At 38.3% G+C, this 15714-nt stretch overlaps 3 protein-coding genes across 8 annotated transcripts in view; 1 reads left to right on the top strand and 2 right to left on the bottom strand.

The window, feature by feature from the left end:
• Positions 1-1001: 1001 nt before the first annotated feature.
• LOC146516790 (retinal cone rhodopsin-sensitive cGMP 3',5'-cyclic phosphodiesterase subunit gamma-like) lies at positions 1002-2940 on the bottom strand. The gene is made up of 3 exons (XM_085162679.1): positions 2806-2940; positions 1978-2093; positions 1002-1863 (listed from the first exon to the last, which is right to left on the bottom strand). The coding sequence occupies exons 2-3, from the start codon at positions 2079-2081 to the stop codon at positions 1746-1748; spliced, it is 222 nt and encodes a 73-aa protein (XP_085018805.1). The 5' UTR covers positions 2082-2093; positions 2806-2940; the 3' UTR covers positions 1002-1745.
• Positions 2941-4874: 1934 nt separating this feature from the next.
• Positions 4875-7795, top strand: LOC146516789 (retinal cone rhodopsin-sensitive cGMP 3',5'-cyclic phosphodiesterase subunit gamma-like). The gene is made up of 3 exons (XM_085162680.1): positions 4875-4983; positions 6192-6305; positions 7080-7795. Exons 2-3 carry the CDS (start codon positions 6202-6204, stop codon positions 7195-7197), a joined length of 222 nt encoding a protein of 73 aa, XP_085018806.1. The 5' UTR covers positions 4875-4983; positions 6192-6201; the 3' UTR covers positions 7198-7795.
• Positions 7710-15714, bottom strand: part of rbfox2 (RNA binding fox-1 homolog 2) — a 44066-nt gene continuing 36061 nt past the window's right edge. For 5 of the 6 annotated variants that reach the window (XM_085162674.1, XM_085162672.1, XM_085162673.1 and 2 more), the window contains 3 exons: positions 15443-15531; positions 14406-14478; positions 7710-14023 (listed from right to left, as the gene is read on the bottom strand). In XM_085162674.1, the coding sequence (XP_085018800.1) occupies positions 13979-14023; positions 14406-14478; positions 15443-15531 (207 nt within the window). In that variant the 3' untranslated portion in view covers positions 7710-13978. Of the gene's footprint in view, positions 14024-14405; positions 14479-15442; positions 15532-15714 lie in introns of those variants that run through there. The other variant, XM_085162675.1, reaches the window with a different exon arrangement.

Genomic DNA, 15714 nt, shown 5'->3' with positions numbered 1-15714 from the left:
GCACATTACTTATATATAGCTTATATATACACTAACTTATTGGAAGTTACATGTCTACTTTTTAATGCACAGGTACAATACACAGTCTGCACTTTTCTATCTTTTCTAATTATTCTAAATATTCTTAACTATTTAAACATCTTTCAGTATCCTGCTCTGTTTGCACACTATCTGTACGCTAATTTTAACAACTGTGCTGTGCTCTGCTCTGGTAACTATTGTCCATGATGTAAAAATTGTGTTTTCTGTTCTGTGTCCTGTTCTTTTTTGTATATGTGTGTTTTTTTGCTGCTGATACAACCAAATTTCCCCTTGTGGGACAATTAAAGGATTATTCTATTCAATTCTCTATTCTAAAAGCTATTCCTGGTATTTGTTAACCTAAACTGTTGCACCACAATGTATTTCCTCTTGTTTGACCAATAAAAGGATACCATCCCATTCTGGACGAAAGACCCAATAACGCATAAGTGTTAATTTCACCCATCCATCCTTTCTCTTCTGCTTATCCAGTTCAGATTTGTGTGTTAATATTTATAAATAAAATTAATATTAATCTGTAAAAAATTTAAAAAGCAAACTAATTTGTTTGCACGCGTGCGTTTTAGTTTTTATCTGCAGTTAGTAAGCACGGCCAACTGCTGATCGGTTAACCTAACACGACCTTTGCTGCAGTGTTCATTTATCAAACCTTTCTCTGCACTGGTGAAGAAAAAACAAAAGACTGCTTCTGCGAATAAGTAGGTCTGGTTGCCATGGAAACAGTATATTCAGTTACGCTCCTCGCCTTCAATTTTTTGCTCACAATTTGTCCCTGAAGCCGGTTTTGTTTTATTTTATTATTTTTTTTATTTTTAAAACAATTTGAGTTAATAACTGTGGATTTTACCGTTTTATACCCTGCAAAGGAATCAGACCAGAGTCTGTGGTTATTGTACTGTGTGCAAAATCCTAAATTAAACCTTCTGTGTTAATATGAGCTAAGACACAAAGACACGTAGTTAGTGGAAAATATTCTCATTTATTGAGTTCATTAAAAATATTTCCATCTACTGAGAAAATATAGGATTTATCTAATTCACTCAGGCGGGTTGTGAATTATAGACTTTCTCATGATAATAATGAAAAAAAAAAAGCACAAACACATGAACACAAGGGAAATTTGCTAATACACAAAATAGACTGTGCAATGTTAATCAGCAGCTTTGGGGAGCAGAGGTGGTAGATGAGTTAAGAAGAGCAGTCCAAAGATATCACAGATATCAAACTGTCTTTTATTCATTTTTATATTATTTTTTTTCTGCATGGGTTATTGGAGATGAAAGTGAGGGGTTCAGGAGATGAAGAGAAGCTGGGGATTAGGAAAAGTAGGAAAGGACGATGGAGCATTGGTGGAAAAGTGGGGGGAGGGTTGGGTGAATAAAGTGCATGAGACAAAAGAGTGTGAGGGGGTTTGTTTTCAGGTCAAACCTCTAAAACATCAAAAGCTGCCTCCTCTGTGCAGGTCGTAGAGTTCTAGCTGCTTAATTGACAGTAGGACCACATGAGGGGTAAACAGGGGGAAAAAAAGAAGAAAAACAGCTAAATGCTGCAATGTTTTTGCTAGCTGATCAGTTTGTGTGCAATTTTTCTCAAATTACATGAGGGACAATGAATATGAGGATGGGTATTTTGGGAAGGAGAAGGAAAGCTGGGCTGTGAGGTGAGAGACAGGAGGACTCGGTCTAGGAAAACAGTTGAGGTTTCTAGACGATTCCATATTTCGCCAGGTCGCTAAGCTCCATGTCCCCAAAGGCTTCCCATGGGCAGACCACGGTGAAGTCTGTGCCAAGACCCTCCATGCCGGGGATGTCGTCTCCAAATCTAATTGGAAGAAACAACAAGCTTTGATGAGCAAAACCAGCAGAAAGAAAGATAAAGTTATGGAAGAAAAGCTGCACGTGTGATGTTAAAAACAAAATAAAGAAAGCATCTCACCCCTTCTGGCCCGGTTTGGGCGCCTTGCTCTTGAAGGTGCGTGTGGTCCTCTGCTTAAATTTGGGAGGTGCTTTCTTGTCAGCGGGAGTTGCGACGTCTGCCATTGTGTTTGGTTCCTGAAAGAGAAAACAGGTTAAAAAATAACATTAATATAATGATTTCCTGCAAAGATACCACTAACAATTCAGATTTATTGGAGGAGAACTTGTAATTTCTTTTTCTCAGCATGTGTTTCGCTTATTCTTCTATCTTTGTGAATCACTTTCTGTGGGTTTCTTTTTTTATGCTGTTTCTTCATGCCTTTTATTGTCTTACATAAACCAGTTCCAGTGCCTTGGTGCTAAAGGTTGTTATAGAAATAAAACTGAATTTGCCTCTTTTCTTTGTTCGGCTACATCAATCAATAGTCTCCTCTTTACAGAGGAGTCATTGCATATCCCTTCTGGAAACACTTATATTTCACACTCAGGCTTGCAAACAACCAAGCAAATCACTAAATTATGAGTGCATTAACCATTGAAAATAAAATCCTCAACCAGCGAGGTTACCCAAATCCAATAAAATAGAAGAAACAGAAATCCCAACAGTGCCTTGAGGAGTATTTACAAAAAGGCCATCACAAAGCATTGCTTCTTATGAAATGTCTCATTTCAACTCCATTTCAGGCGTGCTACTCAGGAATGAAAAGAAAAGCTGTAAAGCCAGTGCTCTGTTTTTCTCTGCTGTGAGGATGTAGTTACAAAAGCAGAAAAGAATCTGAGGTAATACAAAGCAATAATAGCCTAAACTCCTCGCACAAGAGCTGACAAAATTGCAGTTTCATCTCACCTTTTGTTCAAAGTCTCAAAGAGTTTTTCTGATGCTGTCTGGCGAGTCTGTCGTTTTCTCACTTGTGGTGTCTCTCTCTGACTGACGACCCGTTTTTAAAGTCCTCCGAGCTGCTAATCCACTCAGATGTTCGCTCTGTGATGTGCCAGCTCTGCCCTATTCTGAACCAGCTCAGCCACAAATAGAGGAGATAAAGGATAGTGAGATATAAATACAAGGTGTATTTCAAGATAGACATGCCTGTAAATGTGCAAACTGAAGTAAACTACAGAGGAGTCATTCACGGGCAGCAGCGGGCGACAGTGATTAACACACAAATCTAAATATGGAGAAAGATACCTGTCTATCTAACTGCCATAGCTACATTATCAATCAATCATCCATCGATCACCACATGCATCAGTTTCTACCTGAATCATGCGATCATTTACTGAATATTCACTGCCACTTCATTAGGCACACTTATTTAACTGCTTGCTAACACGGATATCTAATTAGTAAATCTCGTGGCAGCAACTCTGTGATTTTATTCACGTCAACGCGATCAAGATGATCTGATGAAGTTCAAATCGAGCATAAGAATGAGGAAGAAAAGTGATTTAAGTAACTTTGGATTTTGGCATGGCTTTTGGTGCCAGATGGGCTGGTCTGAGTATTAGTATCGCAAACTGGTAGGAATTTCCCACACAGCCGTCTTTAGGGTTTACCGTGAATGGCCTGAAAAAGAGGAAATATTCAGTGGGCAGTTCTTCGGGTAAACCAAAACATTCCTTGCTGATGCCAGAGGTTGGACGAAAATTTGCCAGACTGCTTCAAGTTGACATGAACGCAAGAGTGACTTAAATAAGCACTTGTTACAACCAGGGTGCGCAGAAGAGCATCTCTGAACAGACAGCAGGTCAAACCTTGAGGCAGATGGGCTACAGCAGCAGAACACCTCACCACTGTACACATCTTGCGATGGCTGCTTCACATGCAGGATGACACCTCATGTCACAAAGTTCAAAACATCTCAAAGTGGCTCTGTGATCGTCAAAAGGCTGCGATGCTGAACAAAAAAGAAAATATGGAAATTAGATTGTGACAGTTAAGGAAATTATTTATAAATTTTGATTGTGTTTCATTCTGTCAGTCCTGAAAATTTCAACTTGTTATCACCTGTACTTCAAGTACAGGTAAATTATTTTATATTTATGAGGGTAAAATTTTGCTCCCCTTCACTGACTTCACTGTACTGAAGGGGTAACCATTGTTTCTTCTGCCATTGTTTACCCAAATTGGAGAAGTTTAATTTTTACACCTCTTCATGGACTGGAGATAATATTTGTAAACAAACGTGTCCTGCCATAGCTTCAAGAGGACCTGGAGCACCACGTGATGTAAGAGCAGAGGTGCCTTGAACTCTTTTCAGGCGATGAATCAGATGCTGACAAATAAAGAACACTTAGCTATTCAGCTTTTAATCCTTCAACACATGGCATGAACTGTGCCAGTATGTAGACCTTTAAATAAATGATTACCAATGTGACAGGTGTGGTCTGCAGGTAGTAACACACTGATGCTGTCTTTACAGTTAATGTAAGTCAATAAAAAGAAAGAAAGAGAGAAAATCTGAGCTTTAAGGCTACTGTACAGCTTTTCTGGGGCTTTCCTAAATTTAATTATCTGATTAATACTGGAAGAAGTGCCTAAAAGCTCTGGAAAGGACTAGATTTTTATTTCTTTTTTTGGTCAAATTTATTGTTTGTTTGTTTGCTTTTTCAAATTAAGAATGATCACGATCAGCTGATTATGATTTCAAGCTCAACTGTTATGTAGATTAACAAGAAGTTATTTGGTAAAATGCATCTACCAGAAAATATTCCTCTATTGACAGTCAGGTTAATATCATTGAATGAACCTCTTAGTTTCTCTTCTCTGTTGTGCTTCATTATATAAGGCACATATGTCTTTACATGGCAAGACGCATTAGGGTGAACATATGAGGCCACTCCCTAAGCTAATCAAGGGAAAAATCGAGACCGTGGTGTAAAAAAATAGGACAGAAAAGCTATGGATAAGCATGTTAGAGGGATTACAGGGGAGAGTATATAAGCAGGGAGCAAGCCATAGACTACAACAACACAAACAGACCAGAGAAGCGTAATCCAGAAGCCACCTGTGCTACTGCAACAACAGGTAAGATCTAACTCTGACTTTCACTCAGCTGTGAGCTTTGGTTGACTTTCCATTCTGCAGTGAAGATTACTCAGAGAAGAAATAAAGAGTAAGAGTCACTTAAGAACTTTATTTTGGAGATATATTTGACACATTTCTAAAAAAAATAAAACCAAAAAAACATTTCAAGCTTTATAGTTTAAAGTTTGTGCACTGTATGTCTTCTTTACATCATTTTTTTTTCTTCTTTATGCTTTCAATTTTGTAAATGCTGTTTAGAAAAGCATTTAAAAAGTCTTTATAAGTTTTTTAATTGTGTAAGACAGCCAAGGGAGGCTTATTTGTGGGGGGTTTGCAAATAATGTCGAAATTAACAGAAACTACGAAATATATCGCTCCCCTTCATACAAAAAAACAAAAACCTTCAAGTAAACCTTCAAAAGGAAAAATTACTTTACACTGGCATCATTTTAACTCTTTTATTTGTCTTATTATTTCAGCATGTTATAACACCTGTCACGATAGCCTTATTCAATTTGTATTAAAATTTTATGGAAAACCAAATAAAAAATATTCATTAATTAGTTTCTTTAAAATGATTAATTGATTTATCTAGTTGTGTTTTTGTACACAATTGCAATGATATATATATATATATATATATATATATATATATATATGCATATATGCATATATATATATATATATATAGCAGCAAGGTGTTGTAACTACATTATAAAAAGTTGAATAAAGGAGTGATACTTAGGAGTTAATCTGCTTGCTGTTACAAAAGTCCATCAGTGAGGTCAAAGCACATTTGTAATCAGGAGCACTGATGACCTTAACTATGACACAGTCAACTGAGCCAAGAAAAGACCAGATTAAAGTAGATTGAAATTGTTGTTCAGGTCAAATCCCCTTATACCCGAGCTTATTATTTACACCACGCAGTGCGCAGGTTAACCTTCAGTCTAACAGCAGAATTAGCAGAAATCCTGCTCTCAAAATATATGCCGTGTTAACTTTACCACACATGAACTCAAAAGTCAAGGTGTAAAAATAGCCACTGATGGTGTAACAAAGCTTAAGGTGCTATGGTAGCTTTGGTTTATAATTTGATCTAAGCTGCAAGTGTTATATCATCAAAGAAGTGGCAGCTTAGGAGGACGATGACGAATGGTTTTAAACACCAAGATTAAGTGATTAACTGTTCATTCTTTCTCTCTCAGATCATAAAAGATGGCAGACGCACCTGCACCTGCTGACAAGAAGGCACCTCCCAAGTTCAAACAGAGGACAACCCGTACCTTCAAGAGCAAGGCCCCCAAACCAGGCCAGAAGGGGTGAGAGGAAGACATGGCACAACATTTCTAATACTTCACGCTCCAACCGCACTAAATATTAAAGCTAGCGCATGACAGTTAGGAGATAGTAGTCCATTTTAGCTTGAGGGATGACATTTAAAAATCATATTGCCACATCCTATAATAGAACAGTGTTGAAGACTAAACCAGTGACTCATGAATATTTAATTTCACGGGTATTCGGATCAAACTTGTGATCGATTGGATTATTTTTGCTAAACTAGTTTCAAAACAGTTACATTGACTGTTGGACTAACATTTGCAACACAATACTTTAACAATCACAGGGGATAGTTTTTCAATCACAGAACTCTTCTGCTTTCTTTGACACATGAAATCCTTGCTCGAGTAGTCTTTGCATAGTACAAAGCATGGACGCTAAGCTCAATTTACATCATGGGCGATGTACACCCCACTTTGATCTTAAGTGTCTAAGGAAGTTTAACTACCCATTCTAAAACTCAGAAATCTCTATTGTAGATAATAAAATATACTAATAGTTTCTATATTACTTCATTACTTTGGTATAATATGGGGGAGGTGTGTATCAGTGGGAAAAGGTGTAAGTCTTATGAAAATACAGTTAAAAGTCCAAATCTAACCCCACCTTCATATTTTTCGATGGCATCCAGCGGGCTGGACTGGAGTCTTTCCCAGGCCTTGTGTTTGACACACCTGATATAGAGTACTCATTAAACGATACACAGTGAATGCAGGTCAAGAGTTAAGACATGCTTTTGTTGCTTTTTTTAGATTCGGAGACGACATCCCCGGCATGGACGGTCTCGGTACAGACTTCACAGTGGTCTGCCCATGGGAAGCCTTTGGGGACATGGAGCTCAGCGACCTGGCGAAATATGGAATCGTCTAGAAACCCTCCCGTGCCCTTACCTCAATTATAAACCTCCCTGCACTAATTTTCCTCCTCTCAGTCCTCTTATCTTTCACTTCACAGCCCAGGAGGCTTTCCCCTCCCCAAATCCCGACTTGAAGTTTATTGTGGTTGTTACACCCATATGTAGTTTGGGAAAAATTACACAAAAACTGATAAGCTTCTATCCTCAAGGTTGATCCAATTATGTGTCAAAGCTATCATATATTACATTAAATAGCTCTATGTACATTTATTTATTTATATATGCTTCACTGAGGTGTCCGTGCGTCAACCTGCTCCTCCAAACTCTCTCCCTTGTACTTTGTGCTGGTTTGTTTGTTCTGAGAGACCATTCAGATATGTTGAAAGCAAGTTTCCTCACAGCTGCATCATCACTAAACCTTCCCTCTTCTGCCTTTTCCGCTCCGCCCCTCCTCCACCTCTTTGGAGCTATTTTTTCTTAATGTACAGATGATGATGAATATATAAATATATATATTTTTATGAAATATGAAATATGAATGTAATGTTGCGCATGCTATTAATGTAGGTTAATTAATGAAGTTATGTCAATAAATACTTTCCCCTAGAAAAACCTTTGTGTCTTTTTGAACAGATACTATACTTTTAAGGTAATCAATCAAAGAAAATAAACATTTATGCGAGCCAGACAACATCATAGACTTAAACATCTCAACATTAGTTACATGTATTAGCACAAAATTCGTGCAAGGGAACCTCATGGTTTCATGACATATGATGAAAAAATTTAGTTTTGTTAATGTAAATTATATAAAATTATATAGCTCCCATAGGTCATTTATAGCTATTTGATAGGTGGTTGCTGGGCAACCTGGCTATGTCATGAAATCTGATATAGATAAGAACCTTATGAAGCCTAAGTCGAGTTTGGGTGCTGAACTCCTGATCATGTAGGAGTAGTATGCGGACAAAGAAACAGACAAACAGACAGAAATGTTTATGCATTATTTTGTGTATAGATATCGATCATACAGACTGCTTGCAGACTGATATTTGTGATCCTCATTTTAGTTTTTTTCTTCCTGTGGTCAACACAAGATTAAAGCTTTCACTTATCCAGTAATCCACTGAATCAATGATATGGAACAACATTGTTTATGGACCTTTGTTATGATTCCCAGGTAATATCAGTGACTGTCAGGTTGCTTTTTGAGGTTATGAACAAAGTATTTCACAAATACTGCCAACCAAACACTTGGGCACAATCACAGGTTGTTCTGATTGTGATTTAAAAAATTAAATCAACAACAACAAATAAAAAACCTTCCGCTTTCCTCACTTGTATTTACTAAATCAGCAAATTAGCTGTGGAAGATTCTCAAAACCATCTGTTTTGTCTGAAGGTTATCTCTGTAAGCTGTGAAAATTCATTGCAAATCTTTAGCCTGTGAGAATCTAGACCCACTTTGAGGCCTGCACTTTTTCAAAATGGGGTCAAAATGTTTATTAGGTGAAAGAGTCTCAGCGCATGCTCAATAACAGGAAATCCCAGAAAGTAAATTGTGCTCATTTGAACAAAGCATTTTTCCCACTAAAAACATATAGATGAACGATTAACTTTCTGGGAATAGATGAGAGGATTGATGAGGTATGACCTTAACTCCTTGTTGACAGTTACACTGTTTTTGTAAAATGAAAATAAGACATTTGTGGGGCTTTATGTAAAGATGGTCTCTAACACTTCATCTTGTGACTGGGGGGAAAGAAATTCAGCCCATGGAAACTAGAATTTTGCTCATGCTTGATCAGCTTTATCCAAAGAACCGAAGAATGCATTTATTTTTAAAGCCACCTTCAGCTTCACTCAAGGGCTTGAGAGTGCTAGAAGGTCAGACAGTGTCCCAAATTTTATATCTTTAGTCTACATAGAGTTTAATAGTAGAAAGAAAAAAGTAAGAAGATGTGCAAGAAAACATAAAAACATAATGGATGGTTATCCGGCTTTGCTCCTTGGCCCTCAACTAGATTGGATGAACTGAAATAATTCTTGGTTGGTCATTAAAATCTGTGATAGTGTCATTTTACTTCTAGCACACTCATCCAGTGTAAAATCCTTATCAGCATGCTAACAAGTCACTTGACTTTGTCAGCAAACGATGGAGGTCTGATTTGTGTGTGTCTTTCCAAGTGCTTTGATGTTTCAGTCAAACTACTGGGTTTACAGATGAGAAGAGCCGGATTCACTGACCAGACTTTAATAGGTACACCTTGTTAGTGTTGGGTTGGACTACATTTTGCCCCCTTTGGCTGCATATTTGTTGCTGCACATCCATGATAAGAATCTTCAGCACATCCCAAAGGTGCTCTAGTCGATTAAAATCTGTGGATTCCTCAGGCCATCTGAGAAGAGTGAACTCACACCAACACCAGTCTGAACCATCGAGACAGAATGGATCAGTGTTTTTATGCTGTTTCATGCCTAATTCCAACCCTACCATCCATCCTGACCATCTGTCACCAAAACTATGTCTTCAGCAGGTCTTCTTGGTCATGTGTGCATGCCTAAATGCACTGATCTGCTGCAGTGTGGTTGGCTGATTAGATATTTGCATTAACTAGTAGTTGAACATCTGTACCTAATGAAATGGCAGTGGCAAATGCAATTCACAGGAGTTATTTGTGACCAAAACTGAGCAAAACGTTGAATGTGGATTTTCTGGTGGAAACAGATACACCTACAGTGCATCCAGAAAGTATTCACAGTACTTCACTTGTTCCACTTTTTGTCATGTTACAGCCTTATTCCAAAATGGATACATTTAGTTTTCCCCTCCAAATTCTACACACAATACTCCATAATCCCAAAGTGAAAAGGTTTGTCTGAAATTATTGAACATTTATTAAAAATAAAAAACAAAAAATATAATATGTACATAAGTATTCACAGCCTTTACTCATTACTTTGATGAAGGACCTTGGCAGCAATTACAGGCTTAAGTATTTTTGAGTATGATGCTACAAGCTTGGTACATGCATTCATCTCTACCCTGACTGGTCCTCTGTCAAAAAGCATAATGCTGCCACCAACATGCTTCACTATAGGGATGGTAGTGGCCAGGTTGCCTGGTTTCTTCACACCAAAAAAAGTCAATTTGTATTTCATCAGACCAGAATTTTGTTTCTCATGTTCTGAGACACCTTCAGTTGCCTTTTAGCAAACTCCCGTTGGGCTTTTATGTGAGGAGTGGCTTCCGTCTGGCCACTCTACCATACAAGCCTGACTGATGAAGTGCTGCAGAAATGGGTACCCTTATAGAAGGTTCAGAATGACCATTGGATTATTAGTCACCTCCCTGACTAAGGACCTTCTACCTTAGTAAAAGGGCCTTCCTATCTAGGAAAAAATGCTGTTGGTTCTGAACTCTAAACGACTGAGGCCACTGTCACTGTTGAAGAAATGTTTCTGTAGCGTTTGCCAGATCTCTCCCTCGATACATTGTGTCTCTGAGGTCTACACATAATCCCTTGGACTTCATGGCTTGGTCAGACATGCATTATCAACTGCGAGGCCTTACATAGACAGGTGTCCTATCAGCTGAATTTACCACAGGTGGACTCCAATCAAGTTGCAGAAACATCTGAGAGACGATCAGTGGAAACAGGATGCACTTGAGCTCAATTTTGAGTTTCACTGAGATGGCTGTGAATACTTTTTTCACATTGTCATTATGGGATGAAAAATGAATGAATTCCATTTTGAAATAAGGCGATGGTAATGTGACAAACTGTGGAATAAATTGATTGGACAGTAGAAATGAATAATAATGATGCTTATTTATAGTAGATACCATCATGTTCATCCGATTATCATGAACACAGTATCATGGTTACAGTTTGCTTGCAGTGGCCAGTGTGGACAATAAAAGTCAATCTGCATCCGGGTTTGCCAGCTGCACTATAATATAAGACTCAAAAAAACAATCTGAGAAGTTCAATCACAACAAAACATTTTTATATAAAACATTTTATATGGACATTCAATAACAAAAAAACATAATGGCAGTCAAGGGGGAATACAGACATGACAGAGGAAAGGGGACTGTCCATTGAGAAACCATAGCAACTATGAAGGATGACCACATAGTTTACTATAATACACTGGCAAGAAAACCACGACAGGAAAAAAAAATGAAGCTGCCACGTGTCATTTGTGCGGCAGCCATTTTGTTTGTCACCGGGCCTTTTTGCCAAACAGCACTGTGCTCTTTGATGCGTTAACTAGCTTAGATTCGCTAGCTGCCTGTCATGGAGTTTAGTGGTAAAGAAGAACGCAGCTGGGCTCTGCTGCTCAGGAATCAAATATGAAAAGACACAAGATTCATGCAAAACTATTTTTTTATATATAACTCGACAAGTATCGCTCATGCTGGTTTGTCCATGCCTTCAGTGGCTCCAAAAGTCAATCTTAGAGTATTTTGTGTAGCACATGTCAAGCCAGAACATGCTGGGTACTGTTAGCATCTTTGGCTAGTGCCTTTTTTTCTTTTTTTAAAAAAAAGAAAAATTAAAAGTGTCTGAAGCACATTCTACATTAATATGGAGATATTTTTTTTAAAAGTAACACTAAATGACTTGAGAAAATCCAACAGCAGCACATTTAAAAGAAAGGGAGAAAAAAAGCATGTTAATGAAAAGCATGTTTTCCTGATTGTGAGAAGCAGAAAACACAAAAGGTAGCTTTGAAGATGGATAAAAACAACTTCATATCCCAATGCTGACAAATTGTTTTTCGCCAGGAACCTTAACCTGTGCATGTATGAGCGATTTCATACCAAAACAATACAGACTGCTTTAACTCAAGTGCTACAGGCCTATGTTCACTCATTCCAAATAGCTCAGTCGCTTGCAAAACATGGACACACGTACACAAAAAAAGTGTTACTGTATATTTTGAAATATGATAAATGTCAAGCTAGCAGATCCTATGATCAATCAAAAACAAACAAACAAAAAAAAAAACAGACAAAAAAAATGACTGAATAGTCAAACAAAAGGACAAAGGTTTGGTGGTGTGACACGCATACCTTTGTTTGTCCCCAACCAGCTATGCTTTCCAGCTGAAGAACTTTACTCCCAAGAGAAAAAACAAAGTCACTTGAAAATGGCCTTGCACCTTACAGGACAAGGAACAACACAGAAGATGAAAGTAAATAATAAAAACAGCTGTAGGATTATGATAATAACAATAACAAAGATAATATATTTATACATACGGCAGAAAAATGTGCTTTCTACAAATCTTTGGAACAAAAACAAAAGCCCAAAAATAAAAAAAGCCACATTTTGGAAATATAGAATACAATGGAATAGAAATATGCACAATTGTGTTTTGCATTTAAATATTTACTACAAACTCACTAACTGAATCTCTCTCTCTTGCTCAGCAGTTGCTGCTGCAGCATCTTAAACACAATACCAACAGAAGTATGTTTCAGGAAGACTCATCCATTGCTGGACACTCTACAAAAGATGGAATATGAGGGGGGGGGGGGGGGGGGGGATCCAAATAATATATTCCTACATTAAAAGGACCAACCGCTATTTGAACCCCAGGGTTTAGTTTGGGTGTAAACGCCACTAAACAGGAACCTTTTCCCCCCTTCTTCTTCTGTGTAGTGTTGCCATGTTTGTAGTGTCGGGTGAAGTCCCGTGCATGGATATAAGCTGTTTTCATATACCTGACAGCATATTTGTACTTTTTTAATGATTTTTAACCCCAGGGTTCACTGTTGAATCCATGACAGCAGCGGCTGCTGACTCAAACATAAGAATGGATTTATAAGAGTAATAATGAGAATAATTACAATTACAAATATCATTAATAATAATAATTTGGTAACTTTTTTTTCTCTCTAAACTAATTTCTTTGCATATAACAATTTTAAGTTTAAAGGTTTACCATTTCCACATACTAAGAAAACTTGAGGTAAGGAACAGCTCTAATAAACCCTCCCTCCTTCAGCTTTCGGACGTGATTTCTATAGCGTTATAAACCGTCACATCATCTCTCCAAGCTGCCACATTCAGTCTCCCTCTGCCAGAAAGAACACCGCGGGATTGGAAATCCTCTCCTTACTATCCGCCCACATCGAGGAGGAATTATAAAATCCATCCGTGGGTGGTTTTATCATTTGACTCGTCATTCTGGTTCAGAATGTTTTCTCGGTGCTCTTTCTGCGCACCGTCTTTCTTCCTACTGCCCTGATGTTTTGTGGACACCTCCATTGTGTGTTTCCCTTTCCTTTTCCTTCAGCAGAGAGCGTGTGCAGGCCACACAACGCTCGGCTCTTTCATGCACTCACACACACACAAACACGCACACGGGTGACGGCTGTTTTAAGTGTCAGTTATCCACATGCAGCCTTTGGAAGAACATCTGGGCTCTGTCCCAAATCTTGTGCTGCTGAGTGCAGAGGGAATAAGAAGGGGAGACTATAATACAGCCGTGCAATAGGGAAGGAGGCCATCTTAAGTCTTATTTTTTTCTCTTCTTCTTCTTCGTCTTCTTTTTTTTTTAACATTAAGGCCATCCTTCAGTCTTTAATACAGCATTCCTCTATTTCTGTAGTAGCGTATATAAGAAAACGTGGGACTGCTCTGGGGTGGGATCTGAAATATCTTCTTTGTGGTCAAGTCCACGTTTTAAAACTGGGTGCAGTCCACCTCCGTGACAACAGGGGGAGCTCTTTCAAAGTAATTCAATGGAAGAGAGGAGCTCCTGGGAAATGTAGTGTCTTTAGTAGGGAGCAAATCTACTGTAGCCTCCCCTGTACAGCGTAGCCTACAAAACAATAAAAGGAACACTTAGTGAATAAAATCGTTCACTAGAGTCAGAATTGCAGTTGTTTCAAGCTGTGATTCGTCATTTTCGTCAATACATCACAGAAAAAGACCAAAACTAATTGATTTGTCAAACACGAGTTGCTGGTGTACGCATAGCCTAATAAAAGTACACAGAACCCTTATGCCAGATACACATTGGTAAAATAAAACTGCTCATTTTTACTTAATTCAGGCTCTTTCTTAGTTGCATAAACACTATTATACCTATTAATCAGTGACTACAACATAACATATTCAAACAATACTTATTAATACTAAAAATATTGACATTTTCTTGCGAACAGACCACAAAACAGTATTCACGCCCTACGTGGACTTACCATGGCTCCAACGCCGTAAGCAGCTGGGGCAAGTGCAGCGTGGTAGGGATCTGCCGTGTAAACTCGTCCATAACTATGAGGGGGGAAAAAAGGTTACACAAGCTGATTTAGATGCAAAATGATTCTGACATACTGCAGGAGAGAAACAAGTGTTGTGTCTTTTTAAGAAGCCCCAAGATACCTCAAAATGTGAAGAAAGTTAGGCACACAAAATTAATTTTATGTTATTAGTATTTTTTCTGCTAGCTGTTAGAGACTACAACAGTGTCACACATACAGCCCACCCAAAGTGTTCAAATTACAGAGGAGGATGTAAACAAAATGTTAAACTTTTCCCTGTATTTTAGATCAGGAAACACGGCACTGCAAAAGTTTAAGAACAGATCACATCGTTTCGTGTAAGCCAGAGGTTCATTTTTGTATTTAACCTTTACCTAACCGGGATTAAATGACTCTTCAGATCTAAAGTCTCTTTTGTAAGGGCGTCCCAGTCGACACAAGCATGACAACAATCAACTCTACATGCATCTGACATGGGAACCACCAGACGCTCAGTACTGCAATTATAAATATTGCAATTTATCACTTTTTTCAACTGTACAATAGATCCTCAAATTTAAACTTTGCAAATATCTGTTTTATCCACTAAAATAAAATTATCTGACTTCAGTTATTTTTTTCTGCAAAAATGAGATTGTCAAGGAAACAAAACCTCCCAGAAATGTTGCCATAAGACAGACTCAGCTGCAGATTTTCTCCTAGATGTAAAAAGGTTGCTGTCTTATTTTTACTCATGTGACTGAGGCTCTGAATCAGGAGGTAGCTTTGTCAACCTAAGCCTGGTTTTTCTGTAAAAGTTTGCTCACGTTGCTAATGTAACCTCAGGATACTGTTGCATGAGATAGGCCTTGCTGTTCATAGTATTTCCAGAGTATTTTAATGTTTTTAATATATCGATATCTGTCCCTGTATTGACACAATGTAGTTACGCAAAAGTACCAAATGTGATAAAAAAGTGTCCAGGACACTACGCTCACCTGTCACTGTAAGCTGCTGCTGCAGCTGCTGCCGCCGCAGGCGTTGCTACTGCAGCCGGCTGGGCGTATCGATACGCTGCGTAGCCACCCTGTGAGGAGTCGATGGAGACGAGAGAGGTGGAGGACAGAGAAGAGGAGAAGAGCGGAGCAGAGGAAAAGAGGAGAGAGAGAGAAAAAGAGATGCAATGAGAGGGCAGGAAGGACGGGACGGAAAGAAGAGAAAACACTTGTTTAAAGTTTGCCATATTTTCTCTGCAGACTATTAAAAAACA

The sequence above is a fragment of the Neolamprologus multifasciatus genome, chromosome 6, assembly GCF_963576455.1.
Source record: "Neolamprologus multifasciatus chromosome 6, fNeoMul1.2, whole genome shotgun sequence".
Lineage (NCBI taxonomy): Eukaryota > Metazoa > Chordata > Actinopteri > Cichliformes > Cichlidae > Neolamprologus > Neolamprologus multifasciatus.
Note: the sequence above shows the minus strand (reverse complement) of the source record. Positions and strands in the feature narration are given on the sequence as shown.